At 47.2% G+C, this 19,583-nt stretch overlaps 1 protein-coding gene and 1 pseudogene across 1 annotated transcript; one reads left to right on the top strand and one right to left on the bottom strand.

The window, feature by feature from the left end:
- Positions 1-2,574: 2,574 nt before the first annotated feature.
- Positions 2,575-4,020, bottom strand: LOC115561743 (olfactory receptor 11A1-like). Its single transcript, XM_030381963.1, has one exon. It carries the CDS (start codon positions 3,908-3,910, stop codon positions 2,939-2,941), a length of 972 nt encoding a protein of 323 aa, XP_030237823.1. The 5' UTR covers positions 3,911-4,020; the 3' UTR covers positions 2,575-2,938.
- Positions 4,021-16,196: 12,176 nt separating this feature from the next.
- On the top strand, positions 16,197-18,283 carry LOC115561027 (olfactory receptor 1D2-like; annotated as a pseudogene).
- The last annotated feature ends 1,300 nt before the right edge of the window (positions 18,284-19,583 follow it).

The raw sequence follows: 19,583 nt of genomic DNA, 5'->3' as shown, positions 1-19,583 counted from the left end.
TTCAAATTGCATGGTTATTCCCATGGACCTATAGCATATTCAACACCAGGTCATGGACCTATAGCATGTTCAACACCAGGTCATGGACCTATTGCATGATCAACACCAGGTCATGGACCTATAGTATGCTCAACACCAGGTCATGGACCTATAGCATGTTCAACACCAGGTCATGGACCTATAGCATGTTCAACACCAGGTCATGGACCTATAGCATGATCAACACCAGGTCATGGACCTATAGTATGTTCAACACCAGGTCATGGACCTATAGCATGTTCAACACCGGGTCATGGACCTATAGCATGTTCAACACCAGGTCATGGACCTATAGTATGATCAACACCAGGTCATGGACCTATAGCATGATCAACACCAGGTCATGGACCTATAGCATGTTCAACAGCAGGTCTGAAGTATTATGAGCCTCAGCATAGGCGGGGGCCTGGGGTTAGGGTTAACGTTAGGGTTAGTTGGTTAGGGTGAATAGAGAATAGAATAAATAATGTATTAATGAATGCCTTAGTTACCATGAACACCACTGCCTCAGTTGACATGTACACCAAGAGTATACATGAACACCATTAGTAAATTATTACTGGACCATTTGTTAATTTTTAGTGATTGCTTCTGAACTGCATAATGTTATTTGATGGTTCAATCTACAATAAGTAACAAATGTAATGTACTGAATCATACAATTTGCTTAATATGTCATCAAAGATTTAGGATACGTGCATATATGGAAATACTGGCTTCTCTGACACCAACACTACAGCCAGTAACTCCTCCTTTGAGTTTCTGCGCTCGGTTTGAACTCTTAGTTGTGGCCTGTGTGTAATGATCCACTATTCTCAGAGTCACCCTGTGTGCTATGATCCACTATTCTCAGAGTCACCCTGTGATTTATCATCCACTATTCTCAGAGTCACCTGGGTTGCCAGATGTGAAACTATTTAGCAGACAAACACAGTGTGCTGCAGCCATGGAAGCAAGCAAACCAACCAGATCCACTGAGATCAGACCAGATTCGACCTTACCTAAAAGCCTCATCCTCTTGCTAAAGCTCTGTTACCAATCCGTGCTGAAACACAAATCTTGGAGTTGCATTAGAAAGATGGAGACAACTCAGCGCCCAGAAGAGTTTCAACATTGATGCAACATGAGCTGGTTTATAATACACAAACAATAAATGAATGAGTAATGTATATGAGCTGATAGACTTACAGTGTAGGACTCTCAAAGATGTGCTCTACTTCCCTTAGCGCCCATGGTTGGCAAATGGAAACCTTTTTTTTTCACATTGTGCACCAATATCTTGTAGCATTGGATGATTGGGATAAAAAAAAACCTGTTGAAATTTATTTCATTTCTCCAATCAACTTTTTTTTTTAATCACTGTGTATCACTGATGATCCACTGATGATATGTCAACAATTTGCTGTAAATAGGTCAAACAACTACTCAAAAGTCAGAATTCAAAATTGGTGAAAATCTGGTCCGGGCGTAAAGGGGGTTGAACAGCTAACTGCTGAATGCCAGCGTAAGCACGACAGAACAACTCCCTCATAGGGGAGCAGAAGTGTGGATCCACACCTCCAATGAGACGGACACAGGCTGAAACTACACATCCACAGCCTTCCATGAGAGAGTTCTGGAGCACGGGAGGAGACCTCGCCCCACTGCAGATAGACGGGGTCTGTGTGGAGAGGGTCTCCTGCTTCAAGTTTCTGGGGGTGCAGGTCAGTAAGGACCTCACCTGGCAAACCAACACGGCTGTGGTGGTCGGGAAGGCTCAGCAGAGGCTATATTTTCTAAGACTACTGAGAAAATGCCAGGTGGGGACAAAGCTGCTGCAGACCTTCTACCACTCTGCTGTCTAAAGTGTACTGATGTTTGGCATTACGGTGTGGTACGCAAACTGCACAGCCAGAGACAGGAAAACCCTGCAGGGGGATATTAAGACAGCAGGAAAAATCATCGGCTGCCCCCTGCCCTCCATGGAGGACATTGCAACCTCCCAGGGGCTGAATAGGGCAAGAAGAATGATGAGTGACCCATCACACCCCGGAAATGGCCTCTTCCAACTCCTCCCTTCCGGTAGGAGACACAGGTCCCTTGGGAGCCGGACATACAGGCTGAGGAATACCTGCTACCCCTGGGCAATTTGTCTACTAAACGCCTGACCCCCCCCCCCCCCCCCCTGGACATGTGAAATCCTCTACCGTATTTTTTTTTTTTTAAATGCACATATATTTTATGTCTGCATATTTATTGTGCCTATTGCTGTTGTTTGTGTTTGCATTTTTCTTTTTGCACTGCTTTATTTTGCACTGTGGGTGGTGAGCACCAACCCAATTTCGTTGTACAAGTGCACAATGCACAATGACAATAAAGTCTGAAATCTGAAATCTTCACCGATCCAACAGCCAATATGCCCAGAAGCTGGTCAGAGACCTCTGTGCTTGCATTCAAATGGAAGAAACACACATTTAATTGATATTCTTTCAATAAACATTTTCACATTTTATTGAACCGTTATACTATCAACCTTAAATCAGCAACATAGGGAGATTAAAAAGATAATCAGAATGATGAATGGCTTTGTAAAGGGGCAGGCTAGCTTATGTGCATCATATTAAGTAACGTCTGATCTAACCCTAGCCCTGAACATAACCCTGCCACCATGACTCGACTCCTATTAACCCTTATTCTACTAAACTTATCCCCGTTCAAAACCCCTACTGACCCTGAACCAGAACCCTGCCTTAACCAGAAGGCTAGGGAGTCGTGTAATGTGGCCTGTGAAGCATTTGAAGACTGAAACTGGGATTAAGGAAAATATTTCAGAAATGTACTTAACCTTACAATAAGTGTTTTAAGAGGTCACACTTACTATCGTTATGTAAGGGAACAATAAACAATTATCTCCTTGGCTTTACTTATTGCAGACAACAACATTTCTACACATCTGTCTTATTTTAGATAACCTCAGTCCATAAATGATAGGGTTAAAGAGTGGTTGGATGGTGAGAAAGTACAGTGATAAAACTATGCGCATTATCCCGGGAATGCCGCTCATATTGAATCTACTCTGAAATACTTCAAAACAACACCCAAAAGAGAAATTGATCAGGGAGGCGATGTGGGGGGTGCAGGTACTGACTGCTTTCTGTCTGGTCTCTTTAGAACCATTAAAACAAACCCTGAGGATCTTGGTGTAGGAGAACAGGATGGGGATCAATGGAACAAAAACAGTCAGAAACATTGCAAAAAGTCCATAGATATTGTTAACTGTGGTGTCAGAACACGCCAGTTTGGTCACATAGTAGTTTTGACAGTATAGTCGGTCCATAACATTCCCACAGAGTTTTAGACGGAGATTCAGACAAAGAATTATTAGGAACTCGATAAAAGAGTACAGCCATACGAGAGCGATCAACAGAGCCACCTTTTTAGAGGTCAGCCGAGCCTCATAATGCAGAGGACAGCAGATAGCAAGGTACCTATCATAGGACATCACAGCCAGGTTACAAAACTCCACAGTTGCATACGTGTAGATGCAGTAGATCTGAAGGAAACACATGGATGTAGATATGGTGTGACTGTCTGAGGTGATCTGCAGCAGGAGGAAAGGAAATAGACCAGCGCTACCGTACAGCTGATTAACCAACAGGCTACACAGAAACACATACATAGGCTCATGTAGGCTCCTCTTCATACAAATAGTTACAATGAGAAAAGCATTCGCAACCACAATCACGATGTACAGCATCAAAACAATCACAAAATATAAGTACTTCAGATAGCCCATGTCAAAGTAGGCAGTCAGTATGAAATATGGAATCTGGCTTGAATTGACCATGATAAATTTCACTCTCAGCCGAAGTTTATCACAGGAGATTGGCATCCACACACTTACCACTCCACCTCTGAGCCTAGAACATGACCTCACCTCTTTAAATCTGTTTCAAATGAAAGAGGAAAGATGTAGCAGACATTGTGGCCTCTGCTTCAACCAGGACCTCCAGTCCGTCAGACTGAGCTAAGGATCTCCTCTGCTCATTTAAAGCTTCTCTCAACACCGGGAACCATGGGAGCAGGACCTCTGACATCATCAACCAGGGACCAAATGGAACCAGAGACATCTTTTACACGTACACATTGGTGCATAACTTCTTTATTAACTTCTTTATTTGTGGTTTTCAGCTGTGAAAACCACTGGTTTACTAGGAGATATGGGCAAATATAAGACAACATTAACAATATTGTATTTCTTTTATTTATGCATGGTTAAAGATATTGTGGTTCAGATTCAATTTGTGCGTGATTTGTTAAGGAATGCCATAGCCGTCCATTAGCTATAAGTGGGTGAAAGTGTGAATATCTGTTCCTAGTTGACCACAAAGCCCTCTGTATGAGACCATTACGAATTAAGACTGATCCTGGCTCATTCCTGACTCATTTCTGACCAATCAGGGCATCTCTTTCCTGATTGGCTAGAGGAATTCTTCTTGACAATGTATGACATTATCTTTATGACTCTTAAATCAAATCCTGTTACAACTTTTGAGGAAAAATCATGGACATAAAGACACATCAGAAGACACTTTCCATCAGAACATTTAGTGTGATCCCCATACCTAACCTCCATACACTTACTCCTTCCTCTCTGCGCCTAGAACATGACCTCACATCTTCAAAACTGTTACAAATGACAGGGGGAAGATGAAGCAGACATTGTGGGCTCTTCTTCAACCAGGACCTTCAGTCCGTCAGACACCTGAGACATCTTTTACACGTACACATTGGTGCATAACTTCTTTATTAACTTCAGAGTCACAGCTATTACTTTTAAAACAGATTTTTAAACCAGCTGTAATTAACTATAAGTCTTATTCTTAATTCTTAGTTGTAATTATTATTTCATGATAAATATAGTGTTAAGGGACGGACAGGTCGAGGGGACCCAAACGCTGGACACAGGGAGGCAGAGACGGAGTGAAAGGAAGTGGGATTTATTGGGACAAGGGGTAGACGACAAGCTGGTGCTAGGCAAGCGGTAGAAAGGCAGGCGAGGGTTCGGTAACGGAGTCAGTCAGGCAGGCAAGGACTCGGCGACAGGCGGGTAGTCAGGCAGGCAGGGGTTCGGCAACAGGTAGGCAGAGTGACGGACGGAGAACTAGGAAGAGGGAAGAGGGTTACGAGGAGAACAGGGAAAATGAACTGATCTTAGTAAATGCTAGTAGGACCGATACGAACTGGGAAGTTGTAAACGACGAACTGGCGACGGCTGATTGGAGAACCCAGGCCGAAGTAGGGAATGGATATTGCAGATTACAGACAGGTGTGTCGGGAGAATGAGGACCAATGGCGTCAAGCGGCCACTAAGTGGAGGTGTTTGACCGTGTAGCAGGACACGGCGTAACATAGCTATACAGAGCTTTAATGGGTTTGCCTTTCCGCCCTCATTACATAAGGTTCTTCTATCTTGATATTTGTTCGCTGGACAAGCTCAGGAATATGGGACAAAGAAAAGTCTCGTACCACTATAGTATTATAGTAGTGTATAGTTTAGTACTTATTAACTACTTCATATGTGTTACGATTGGCGAAAGGTTGGTTAGGACCCAGGATGCAGAGACAGAGTCAGTACGGACAATCCACGGTTTATTGTCAGTAAAGAATAACTCAAGAGATAACCAGCGTGCAAGGCGAAGACAGGAGCGGGTGGGCGTAGCTGGCGGAGGCACCGGAGAGTGTTGCAGTCCGGGGATCATCCACTGGCGAGGAACGAATGAAAGGATAACACGACGTTAGGAATCAAAGGATTAGGTTAGGGAATCAATGTATACACGTCAGCCAAAATACCGAATGAGACGGAATAATCTGGCGCCGACGAGAAGTCCCCGCCAGGCTTAAGAAGGCGTGTGATTAGTTGATGAAGTCCAGGTGTCCCACGTTGCGGTGCCCCGCTCAGCTCGCCACGCCCCTCACCTGTCTAAGAACCAATGTCTGGGGAGCAAATCATAGAGCAATCGCGACAGTACCCCCCCCTCAACGGACGCCTCCTGGCGGCCCACCAGGCCTATCTGGAAAACGTTCATAAAATTCCCTGATAAGCTCAGGATCCAAAATAAAGGATCGGGAGACCCAGGATCGCTCCTCCGGCCCGTACCCCTCCCAGTCCACCAGAAACTGGAACCCCCTACCCCGTCTGCGTACATCCAACAGTTCCCGGACAGAATAGGCCGGGTGGTCATCGATGAGCCGAGGGGGTGGAGGGGGTTCGGACGGAGGATTGAGAATGCTGGCAGAAACAGGCTTTAGCAGTGAAACGTGGAAGACTGGATGAACGTTGAGCGCAGGGGGTAGCTTGAGCTTGATAGCACACGGATTAATGATACCCGAAATCACATACGGACCAATGTACTTGGGTGTCAGCTTCTTACACTCAGTCTGAAGGGGCAGGTCCCGAGAGGAGAGCCAGACGCTCTGCCCCACCTGGTAGTCGGGAGCAGGAGTGCGGTGACGGTCCGCCATCTGCCTGTTCCGGGCCGCCGTGCGCGTGAGTGCCTCCCTCGCCTCGCGCCACACCCGGCGGATGCGCCGGAGATGTTCCTGGACTGACGGGACCGCCACCACTGTCTCCTGCACCGGGAAGAGTGGAGGCTGGAAGCCCATAGACACATGGAAGGGAGACATACCTGTGGCGGAGCAGACCAGAGAGTTCCTGGCGTATTCGATCCACGGCAGGTGAGTGGACCAGGAGACAGGGTGTTCAGCGGCGACGCAACGTAATGCCGACCCGAGGTCCTGGTTAGCTCGCTCTGTCTGGCCGTTAGTCTGTGGGTGGTAGCCGGAGGAGAGACTGGCAGACGCCCCTAACGCCTGACAAAACGCCTTCCAAACCCGTGAGGAGAACTGCGGTCCCCGGTCCGACACAATGTCCTGGGGGATACCGTGGAGCCGGAACACGTGCAGGACCAGCAGGTTCGCCGTCTCCAGAGCTGAGGGGAGTTTTGAGAGCGGAACAAAATGCACAGCCTTGGAGAAACGATCGACAATAGTCAGTATGACCGTATTACCGTCTGAGGACGGCAGACCAGTCACGAAGTCCACCGCTATGTGCGACCACGGCCGGTGTGGAACAGGTAGAGGACGCAGAAGACCAGCCGGAGCACGGTGTGATGATTTGCCGCGGGCACAGACGGAACAGGCAGCCACGAAATCCTTGGTGTCGGCAGCCATGGAGGACCACCAAAACTGCTGTCGGAGAAGAGAGAGACAGCGGAGAAACCCTGGATGGCAGGCAACTCTGGACTCGTGCCCCCACTGGAGAACGGGCGTGCGGGCCGCCGGCGGAACAAACATCCGACCCGGAGGGCAACCCTCGGGGGTAGGTAGTCCTTGCTGGGCATCCAGCACCACCCGCTCAATCCCCCATCGGGCTGCCCCGATGACACAGGCGGGAGAGAGAATCCTTTCCTCCTCCGACTGCAACACCGGGGAGTCGTACTGGCGAGAAAGAGCGTCTGCCTTGCCGTTCCTGGAACCAGGACGGTAGGTGAGGGTAAAATGAAACCGACCCAGGAAGAGAGCCCAACGCGCCTGGCGGGAGTTCAGCCTACGGGCGGTCTGGATGTAGGCCAGGTTCCGATGGTCCGTCCACACGATAAATGGATGCGCCGCTCCCTCCAACCAGTGCCTCCACTCCTGCAATGCCAGCACCACTGCTAGCAGCTCCCTGTTACCAACGTCATAGTTAGTCTCAGCCGAGCTAAGACGACGGGAGAAAAAGGAACAGGGATGTAATTTGTTGTCCAGCGCCGAGCGCTGGGACAACACTGCTCCCACCCCAGAGTTGGAGGCATCCACCTCCACCACGAACTGGACAGCTGGATCGGGATGACACAGTACTGGAGCCGAGGAGAACAATTTCTTAAGCCGCAGAAACGCGGACTGAGCCGTCTGCGGCCAACCGAAAGGAACCTTAGTGGAGGTTAATTGGGTTAGGGGAGCAGCCACCCGACTATAATCCCTTATGAACCTCCTATAAAAGTTGGCAAATCCCAGGAACCTCTGTAGCTGTTTCCGAGTGGTAGGAACCGGCCACTCAGAAACCGCCCTCACCTTCTCAGGATCCGCCTGCAGTTGACCCTTCTGCACCACGAAGCCCAGGAAACTGACCGAGTCGGTGTGGAAGGAACATTTCTCCGCCTTGACGAACAGCTTGTTCTCCCATAACCGCCGTAACACCAACCGAACCTGCTGCTTGTGTTCAGCGAGGTCCCTAGAAAAAATCAAAATGTCATCAAGATAGACTACTACAAATCGGTGTAACATATCCCGGAGAACGTCATTGATTAGAGCCTGGAAAACGGCTGGTGCATTTGTGAGCCCGAAAGGCATAACGAGATATTCGAAGTGACCCAGTGGAGTGTTGAATGCCGTCTTCCATTCGTCCCCCTCCCGGACGCGAACCAGATGGTAGGCGTTCCGGAGATCCAGCTTAGTGAAGATGGTGGCCTGGTGAAGAGGAGCAAAGGCAGAGTCAAGAAGCGGAAGAGGGTACTTGTTCTTGACCGTGATGTCGTTTATTACCCTGTAGTCCACACAGGGGCACAGGGATTTGTCCTTCTACTCCACAAAGAAGAATCCTGCTCCCACGGGAGAGGAAGAAGGACGAATGAGACCGTTCGCCAGTGACTCGGATATATAGTTCCCCATGGACTCTCTCTCCGGCTTAGACAAGTTGAACAGTTTGCTGGAAGGCAGGGGGGCACCGGGCAACAAGTCAATAGAGCAGTCATAGGGACGGTGAGGGGGCAGGGACAGGGCCCTATCCTTACTAAATACCTCCTTGAGGTCATGGTAAGAGGAGGGAACTCCAGAGAGGTCTATGGGGTCAGGTGAGTGAGGGGGAACGGCACACTTACTAGGGGGCGTGGCCGACCGAAGGCAGTGAGAATGACAAAAAGTGCTCCAGCTGACTAAGGATGAGGTGGACCAGTCAATGTGGGGGTTATGCAATCTCAGCCAGGGAAGACCGAGCACAACGGGGGAAGTAGGGGAGGGAATAACAAAAAAACTAATTAATTCTTGATGGTTGCCCGAGAGCAGGAGTGAAACAGGAGTGGTCCGGTGAGCGACCCGAGCCAAGAGGCGGCCATCCAAGGCAAAGACCTCCTTGGGCTCAGGGAGTAGGTCCAGTCTCAGCTGGGCCTGAGAACAAAAATCAAAGTCAATAAAGTTCTCATCAGAACCCGAGTCAATAAAAACAAAAAAAGACTCGAAGTGCTGAAGACCAGGTAACTGACCCGGAACTAGGATCCGCTTGGGGGAACCCGGAGGACCGGCTACTCGGCTCACCAGCGGCCCCCTGGAAGCTGGTGAGCCTGCCCTTTTACTGTCTGTGGGCATGCGTCAAGAGAATGACCCCCCTCCCCACAGTAAAGACAGAGATTGTTCCTAGTACGACGGCGACGTTCTGCAGAGGGCAACCGCATTCTCCCCACCTGCATGGGCTCGGGCCCGAGTCCTACATCGGTGGAAGAAGCGTTGGGAGCAGAACGAGACATGGGGTTAGACCGAGCGACCGGCCAACCGGTAGATCCAGAACCAAGAGCGGCGGACGGAGTGTCGGGATGATTGCGTCTCTCCCTCTGTCTCTCTCTTAATCGATTGTCCAAGCGGGAGGCTAAGGCAATGAGTTCGTCTAACGAGTTGGTCTCGTCCCTAACCGCGAGCTCGTCTCTAACACGGTCGGTTAGTCCCCTCAAAAAACGCTCTGTAAAGCCGTCTCATCCCACCCACTCTCCGCTGCGAGAATACGGAAACTTAATGCAAACTGAGCGACAGAGTCCGAGCCCTGACGCAGGGAGAGAAGTCGGCTGCTGGCCTCCTTTCCCCGAACTGGGTGGTGAAATACCCTCCGCATCTCGTTAAACAAAATCGGCATAGGAAAGCGCGAGAGAGGGTCTGTTAATAGAGTTCGCTACCGCCCAATCGGCGGCCTGGTCTGATAACAGACTCATCATAAAAGCAGTCTTAGTCCTGTCGCTGGCGTAAGACAACGGCTGCTGTTCGAAGACTAGGGTGCACTGGTGTAGAAATTGCCTACAACGGCCTAACTCCCCCGAATACCTGACCGGAGTAGGAATAAACGGTTCGCGGAGCTGACTGGGTGAGGCGACGTGCGCCGCAGCATGGAAGTCCGACGCGGAGGAGACTGCCGGTCCATGGATCGAGCCGGGAGCGGCTAAGGAGGAGACCTGGGAGCCAATCTGCTCCATAGGAGCTCCCAGCTCCGTCATGCCGACGGAGAAACCTCGAAGAACCTCAGAAAACTCCTGTAATGCGGCGTCGTGTTGACCGATCCTCGTGCCCTGCGAGGATAGCGCCTGCCGAACCTTGTCTGACTCCGCGGGGTCCATGTTGGCCAGATTATTCTGTTACGGTTGGCGAAAGGTTGGTTAGGACCCAGGATGCAGAGACAGAGTCAGTACGGACAATCCACGGTTTATTGTCAGTAAAGAATAACTCAAGAGATAACCAGCGTGCAAGGCGAAGACAGGAGCGGGTGGGCGTAGCTGGCGGAGGCACCGGAGAGTGTTGCAGTCCGGGGATCATCCACTGGCGAGGAACGAATGAAAGGATAACACGACGTTAGGAATCAAAGGATTAGGTTAGGGAATCAATGTATACACGTCAGCCAAAATACCGAATGAGACGGAATAATCTGGCGCCGACGAGAAGTCCCCGTCAGGCTTAAGAAGGCGTGTGATTAGTTGATGAAGTCCAGGTGTCCCACGTTGCGGTGCCCCGCTCAGCTCGCCACGCCCCTCACCTGTCTAAGAACCAATGTCTGGGGAGCAAATCATAGAGCAATCGCGACAATATGGTCCCTAATAACTGCATCATGAAGTTCATAATTACTAAATAATATCCTCCAGATTCACTACTTTATATAGCACATAATAACTACATCATATCGATTATATTTACTAATTAAAATCCTTCGGATTCACTACATTATATAGCACATCATATAGTTTGTAATTAATAATCAATATACTTATCATAACTACTTCATATGGTACATAATAACTATATCATAGCGTTTATTGTAACTAATTAATACAGCACATATTAATTACTTAATCAGTACATAATAACTATTGTGGCAGACGCCAGGGAGGGGTGGTGATTGAGGGGAGGTATGTGGCAGCATGCTGGCTCCACCCCCAAGCTTTACAAGGACTGCCTCCCTTAACGATGCAAGCCTGAGGTGCATTAGGCAGGAGTACTTGGGGATAAAAGGGAGCATGCAACCACATGGAGGGAGCCCTACTATGGAGTGCCTCTGCGTGAGCCTCTGCGAACTGTGTGTGGCCAAAGAGAGCAGGAAACCTGAACATTTACAGATTATTTGTGTACTGACCGCTTTGTGTGAGAACCCTCCCGGCGACGACCCCTGGACTACGGACTACAGACTACAGACTCTGGATTACCCTTTTCCCCACCCTGGTGACATTTGTTCGTCTATTCTGAATAAACCACCTTATTGAACTGCTCTCGGTGTGTGTGTATCATTTGACTTGGTGGCGTGGAAACCCCACACCCACTGGCCCGCTACACTATATAACTACAAAAATAATATATAGAATATACTTTGTGCAATCCCTTCTCCCAACATCCCAAAAGATTGTCTGCCTCACTACCTTCCTGGCTGGATTACCGCGTCCACTGGGACCTCCTCCATGCGGTCAGAAAAAGAAACAGAGAAAACTCCAATGAACGGCCAGAAAGACGCACAGCCTTCGTAGCAAGAGAACTGCGAAGGTTCAATGTCGACATTGCAGCCTTATCCGAGACCAGACTGGCGGAAGAAGGGAAACTGAGAGAAGAAAAGATATACCTTCTTTTGGAAGGGCAGGTCTGCTGGTGAACCAAGGATACACAGGGCTGGCTTTGCCATCAAAAACAACCTGGTAAGACAACTCAATGAACTGCCCCAAGGCATCAGCGAGCGCCTTATGACAGTCCGGCTAAAGCTTGAAAGCAACCGGATGGCCACTGTCGTGTGTGCATATGCTCCCACTCTGGACTCACAAGATGACATCAAAGAAGCCTTCTATGCCAGCCTAGGTAACATCTTGCCAGTCATCCCAAAAGAAGACCAAATCATCCTCCTTGGGGACTTCAGTGCCAGAGTGGATCGGGATTCTACAACATGGAGTGGCACCATGGGAGAAGAGGGGGTAGGGAATATGAACTCCATGCACCCTCGATCCAAGCCTTGGCATCTGATCGACTACGTTATTGTTCGAGCCAGGGACAGACGTGATGTGCATCTCACAAGCGCAATGACCAGTACGGATGGATGTTGGACAGACCATTGTGTCATCCGCTCTTCCATGGCCATCAGACTAATGCCCAAAAGAAGAGGGAGGAAAAAGCATTGCCGTCCCACCATAAACATCAAGAATGTTGACATTCAAGAGCTCCTCCAAGCTGCTTTATTTGATAGCCCACCACCAGCGTACCCTGACGACATCGAAGTACATTGGAACCTGCTGAAATCCACCATCCTAACCCTGGACAGGCAGTGCTGGGTCTTAAATCTAAGAGGCACCAGGACTGGTTTGATGACAATGACCAGGAAATCGAACATCTTATTTCCAAAAAACGGAACGCCTTTTGTGCATGGCAGAAGGACATCACTTGCCAAACCAAAAGGAAAGCTCACTCAACCGCTAGGGTCATTGTTCAAGGCAGAATAAGGGAACTCAGAAATAAGTGGTTGACAGAAGAAGCACAAGTATTCCAACATCTGGCGGACAAAGGAGACACGAGGGGTTTTTCTTCAATGCCACCAAAGCAATATATGGACCCAGCGACCGGTCGAAAGACAGAAGGAACATCTTGAAAACAGAGGAGGAGATCAAGGCACGCTGGAAGGGACACTTCAAGGATCTGTTAAACCAGAGAACAACAATTGAGGAGGAGGTCCTTAACAGTGTCCCAAAATACCCAGGGAAGGAAGGCTGATCCACAGAGTCCGCTGGAGGTCTGCGATGCCGTCTCAGCGATACAACAACAAAGCCAACGGCCCTGTTGGGATTCCTGCAGAAATCCTGAAGTTCAGAGGAGCTAAACTCCATCAGCACATACATGCCCTCATTATGACGATCTGGGACCAGGAGGTGATACCATCAGACCTCAGGGATGCACTGATTGTCATCCTTTTCAAGAAAGGTGACAAAGCAGATTGTGGCAACTACAGGGGAATCTCACTCCTATCTATCAACGGGACGATCATCAGCCTCCCTGAAACACAGTGTGGCTTACGTTCTGCCTGTGGCACAACTGATATGATCTAAACAACCAGACAGTTACACGGAAAAACAAATCACTATACATGGCCTTCATAGATCTAACAAAAGCCTTTGATTCAGTAACCGCCAGGCCGTTTGGACAATCCAATCCAAGTGTGGATGCCCAGAAAAGTATATCAGGATCCTGATATACTGCTCCATGACAACACGTCAGCAGCTGTCCTCTGCAATGGCTCTGAGACTGAACCTTTCAAGTTTGAAACTGGAGTCAAACAAGGCTGCACTATTGCCCAAACCCTTTTCACAGTCTTTATAGCAACCATCCTCCACCTCAATGGTAACAATCTACCCCCTGGCGTCCAGTTTGTCTTCAGAACAGATGCCAAACTGTTCAACCTAAACAGATTTAAAGCCAAATCAAAGCTCTCCCACTCTTCCATCATGGAGCTGCAATATGCCTATGACAATGCTACTGTGGCCCACACAGAAGACGATCTACAGATCATATTGAATGCTTTTGCTAGGGCTTACAAGCTCCTTGGACTGACCCTGAACATCAAAAAGACCCCTTTCTCCATCAGCCTCCACCTTCGCACCTCCGCCAACAATAACAATTTCAAATGAATGCCTTCTGAATGTGGACCGCTTTCCATATCTGGGTAGCCACCTCTCCTAAAAAGCAGACATTGACAGTGAAATACAAAATAGAATCTACTGTGCAAGTGGAGCTTTTGCAAAGCTCTGCAAAAGGGTCTTTGAGAATCCAGATCGGCTTGCTAGGACTAATTTGTTTATATATGAAGCAGTCTCCCTCCCGCACTCCTGTTTGGAGCAAAGACATGGACAACATATAGCAGGCATCTAAGATCTTTGGAGTCCTACCATCAGAGACACCTCAGAAAAATCCTGCATGTCAGCTGGGATGAGAAGCGGACAAACATCAGCATCCTGGACGATGCAAACATACACAGCATCACCACCACTATCACAAAGCATCGGCTGCGATGGACAGGCCATGTCATATGGGTGCCCGATACTCGCCTCCCAAAGCAGATACTCTACTCCCAGCTTTCAATTGGCCACCGTGCACCTGGAGGCCAGAAAAACATCACAAGGACAACATTAGGACAAACCTCAAACTGCACTACACAGATCCACCTGGAGAAACGGCCTGAGAGGGAAGGTGCCACTTTCCCTGAGGACCAACTTCGACAGGCGGCAAAACTCAAGCAGCAGCAAAGGAAGGAGGGGTTCACCACAAAACAGGCCCCCCCAATCCCTCCCCCTTGCACCCCACATCCATGCCCACACTGCAGTAGAGCATGTGGCTCCAGAATTGGCCTGATTAGTCATCTGAGGACCCACAAGAAGGATACCCCAGGATGACCATCAATCTCGACTCCCCATGATGATTATAACTACCTCATGAAGTACATATGAACTACTTTATATGGTGCATATTAACTAGCTCATATAATACATTATATCATATATATGTATATTTATATATGTATATTAACTACTTGAAATTGTATATATTTACTACTTCAGATAGAATAGTGCATTACTGATTAACGACTTTTTATAGTTGATATAGTTTATAACAACTAAATCATAGGGCAGCATAACTACTTGGTATAGTTTGTTATAACTACTTTATCCAATTCATGAAAACAACTTTAGATATATTATAACAACTAGTTCCTAAAGTAACTAATAATTAATTCACGTACTATATATTAAGTACCTTATTTTCCGCACTATAAGCCGCACTGGACTATAAGCCGCGGGTGTTTTAATGTTTAATTACCATATGCAAGGTTTCGTGCACAGAGGGGATTGTCGGGAAAGAGATGGCTGCTTGAGGAAGCTCCCATTTATTAACATTTCAACAAAGTTGCATATTTGCATAACGTATTCAAGTGTTACCATTTAGTGCAATAGTGGCTACAGAACATATACTGTGCTGTGTAAACGGTACTGTATCACATAGCGTAACAGACACACACATTTTTCAACTTTCAAACTTAAACGGTGCGCTCAGAGAGGTGGGGTCTGTAAACGAGGAAGAGGAGGGTTCCACAGAGAGGTGGGGGCTGTAAACGAGGAAGAGGAGGGTTCCAAAGACAGAGCCCTGGGGAATGCCTCCATTGTTTCCTCCAAGAGCACATCAAGAAGAGCAACAAATGAAGTATATCTTTATAAATTAAATATGAAAAAGTCATTATTTACACCAAATATTTTTTTTCACCACTATCAGAAGTAATTATTATAATTGTTGGGAAAGTAGTTAAGAATTTAGAAAAACAAGGATCATAAAGAGCAATATTTCATCCTTGATGTTCCCCAGGCGTGAGATGTTAGTCATACTGATTTATCACAACAAGCCACCAATGTGCACGTGTAAAAGATGTACCAGGTTCCAGTTGGTCCCTGGTTGATGATGTCAGAGGTCCTGCTCCCATGGTTCCTGGGGCTGAGAGAAGCTTTATAGGAGCAGAGGAGAGCCTTAGCTCAGTCTGACGGACTGGAGGTCCTGGTTAAACCAGAGGCCACAATGTCTGCTACATCTTCCCTCTTTCATTTGAAACTGTTTTAAAGATGTGAGGTCATGTTCTCGGCTCAGAGAGGGAGTGGTAAGTGTGTGGCAGTCAGGTGTGGGGATAACACTAAATGATCTGATGGAAAGTGTCTTCAGATGTCCAAGATGAGAGACGTCATCAGATATGAGTCTTATTTTTAGTTTGAAATAATTTATGTCGGGACATTCTTCTAAAAGACAACACGATAATATTCCTAAAACAGGAACATAGACCAATCTCCTGTGATTAACTTCTTCTGAGAGTGAAAGGTATCATGGTCAATTCAAGCCAGTTTCCATATTTCATACTGACTGCCTACCTGGACATGGGCTATCTGAAGTACTTATATTTTGTGATTGTTTTGATGCTGTACATTGTGATTGTGGTTGCAAATGCTTTTCTCATTCTAACAATTTGTATGAAGAGGAGCCTACATGAGCCTATGTATGTGTTTCTGTGTAGCCTGTTGGTTAATGAACTGTATGGTAGCGCTGGTCTATTTCCATTCCTCCTGCTGCAGATCACCTCAGACACTCACACCATATCTAGATCCATGTGTTTCCTTCAGATCTACTGCTTGTACACCTATGCATCTGTGGAGTTTTGTAACCTGGCTGTGATGTCCTATGATAGGTACCTTGCTATCTGCTGTCCTCTGCATTATAAGGCTCGGCTGACCTCTAACAAGGTGGCTCTGTTCATCGCTCTCATTTGGCTGTACTCTCTTATCAAGTTCTTAATTACTCTTTGTCTGAATCTTCGTTTAACGCTGTGTGGGAACGTAATTGACCGGCTGTACTGTCATAACTACTATGTGGTCAAACTGGCGTGTACTGAAACAAGCCTTAATAATATCTATGGGTTCATCTCCGGAACCCTGACTATCCTGGTTCCCCTCATCCCCATCCTGTTCTCCTACGCCAAGATCCTCAGGGTGTGTCTTTCCAGTTCCAAAGAGACCAGGCAGAAAGCCCCCACATCGCCTCCCTGATCAACTTCACCTTCGGCTGTTGTTTTGAGACGCTGCAAAGTAGATTCGACACAACTGGTGTTCCCAATCTTCTGCGTGTATTTTTATCCTTGTACTTTCTGATCGGCCAGCCACTATTTAACCCAATTATGTACGGATTTAGGATGTCGGAAATCAGAAATGCTAAAGTGTTTTCACTCATTAAATCTTGTATGTTTAAAATGTATTAATAAATTAGGTGAATGCTTACATATCATCATGATCATTTAAAGGTTGGGTATGGAATTCGCTTTTTTGGCCATTTTTGCAAAATTACTTGAAATCCTTATCATAACCCACTTACAGCCACTGAGTTAGAAGTACTGACATGAAAATTAAACAAGTTAATCATCTGTGGAACGGGCAGGGCTCGAAAAACTCCAGCCAATGATTTCCAGAGCCACCAAGTTGCATTGGACAGTAAGTACGTCAATCAAACGGTCGTACTGCACTCCCCCTCCCCCGCGCGCGACCCCTTCGTGCAGTACTCGTGACCCAGAGCTCGTGACCCAGAGCAAGCTCCTGTTTGTTGTTATCCGGCGGTAGCTACTGGAACTAGTTAATCCACATTTGGACCTAGCAGTAGAAGACAATTCTATTCGCCATGTTGTTTAACGAAAACCTACGCTAGCCCGGCTCGCTCTCGCGCATCTGTGTTCGCGCTCGTGCATGATTGCGCGTCCAGGTACTTGGAATGGGTGGAGTCAGAGTCAGCGTTGAAGGAGAGGGGGTAGGACCATTTGAGTTGTGTATTTTCAGAATCTGCTGGCGTTTCGCAAATCCCATGCCCAACCTTTAAGGTTTCATGTTATTTGTACCATCTTCTTAACACAGAGATCCAACTACCAACAGCTTCTCCCAATACCGATGTCTCAGGGACCACTGTACCAAACTCAAGGATTAGTTCAGTAAGTTATAGGTCGAAGTGAACGAAGCGATGAATAGTAGTTCACAAAGTGGTTAATAGTAGTTCACTGAGTGATCAGACGTAGTTCACCAAGTGGTTAGTAGTAGTTCACTAGTAATGAATGGTAGAATTTAACAAAGTGATAGCTCACTACCTGAACTGCTACTGCTGCTTCCCTTTTCCAAAGGGGAGGTTTGTGTATGGTCAGGGCACTGTTGGTTGTCATGAAGCCGCTCAAAGCACTTCATGACGATAGGGGTCAGTGCTACGGGGTGGGAGTCATTCAGGCAGGTGATGGAAGGTTTCTTGGGTAGGGGGACAATAGTCGTCTGTTTGAAGCAGGAGGGACTGTAGACTGTTTCAGGTTGAATATGGAGATGAAACCCTCCGCTAGCTGGACGGCGAAACCTCTGAAGACACGGCCTGGAAGGCCGCCTGGCACTGACGACTTCAGAGGAGTAACTGTTTATTAAACCCTCCTCAGGTCAGCCGTAGTGGGGGACAGAGTGCAGTGGGGGACAGAGTGCACCCAGGGCTAAGGGCAGAGGTCATGCTCTGAGCTTATCCCTTACCATGTTTATCTTGTTTTAGGCGCTGTCTGCAGGTTGGGAGGAGGGGGAGGAGGGCCGGGGAGGGGTTTATAGCGTCACTTAGTTGAGAGGAATAATAGTCAAGAGTCTGATCACCCCGGGTGGGAAACTTAACTAGTTAACTTAGTGATCAATAGTAGTTCAGTAAGTGATTAGTAGTACTTCACTAAGTGATCAGTAGTAGTTCACAAAGTGATCAGAAGTAGTTCACAAAGTGATCAGTACACACTTTTTGCTGGTGACTACAAGTGATAACACACACACACACACACACACACACACACACACACACACACACACACACACACACACACACACACACACACACACACACACACACACACACACACACACACACACGCACACACACACACACTTGATTCAACCATTTCAAACTATCAGAACAGCTGAGCTATTCCATATTTTATCTCAAATGTATTCAAACTTGATCACTTTAGCTATTTCTTTAACTCCTACACTTTATTTGTTTACAACCATTTTACATTTTTTAAATGGTGTGCATGTTGACATTATTTACTGCATTTAGACCCTGGAACTCTTTTCCAATATATCTTCCTTGATTCAAGGCATTCAATATTTCTTTACGTCGTAAACTATGTGGCTTCACTGAAACATATTTTCAACCTCACTTTACACTACAGCACTCAACGCATTTTCTGCAGGAAATGCATTTTCTAGTTTACTTAGTTATTTGCAGTTATTCACTCGTGGCTATTATTCATTAAAAGGTCTATCTTTACATACAGGACCTTAATAAGATCCTTCAAACATTTAAAAAAAAATTACTTTCTGAAAATTGTATCAACCAATATCTTTCTCTCACAAGTCCGTCTTCTCCAGCCCTGAACCTGTAGCCCGGCAGGAGCCCCCCAGGGGCCACCCACTGGTTGGGAACCCATGAAATAAAACCAGACAGCGTATTGGACAACACTCCAGTATTATTTCTTGTCTTCGTTTTTATACTGATAAAATTGAAGGCATCAGACGTGCCATCAATATCTCCAATTCAAACAAAAATGTTGGACTACCACCCTGTCCAGGCAAAAGTAACGTGGCAAGGGTGGCATGTTTTAATGTTATAGGCTCTAAGGGTGCACTCACACTAGGCCATCTGGCCATGGCCGTTGGCCGTTT

The sequence above is a fragment of the Gadus morhua genome, chromosome 16 (genome assembly GCF_902167405.1).
Source record: "Gadus morhua chromosome 16, gadMor3.0, whole genome shotgun sequence".
NCBI classification, from domain to species: domain Eukaryota; kingdom Metazoa; phylum Chordata; class Actinopteri; order Gadiformes; family Gadidae; genus Gadus; species Gadus morhua.
The sequence above is the reverse complement of the archived record's forward strand: the minus strand, read 5'-3'. Positions and strand labels throughout refer to the sequence as shown.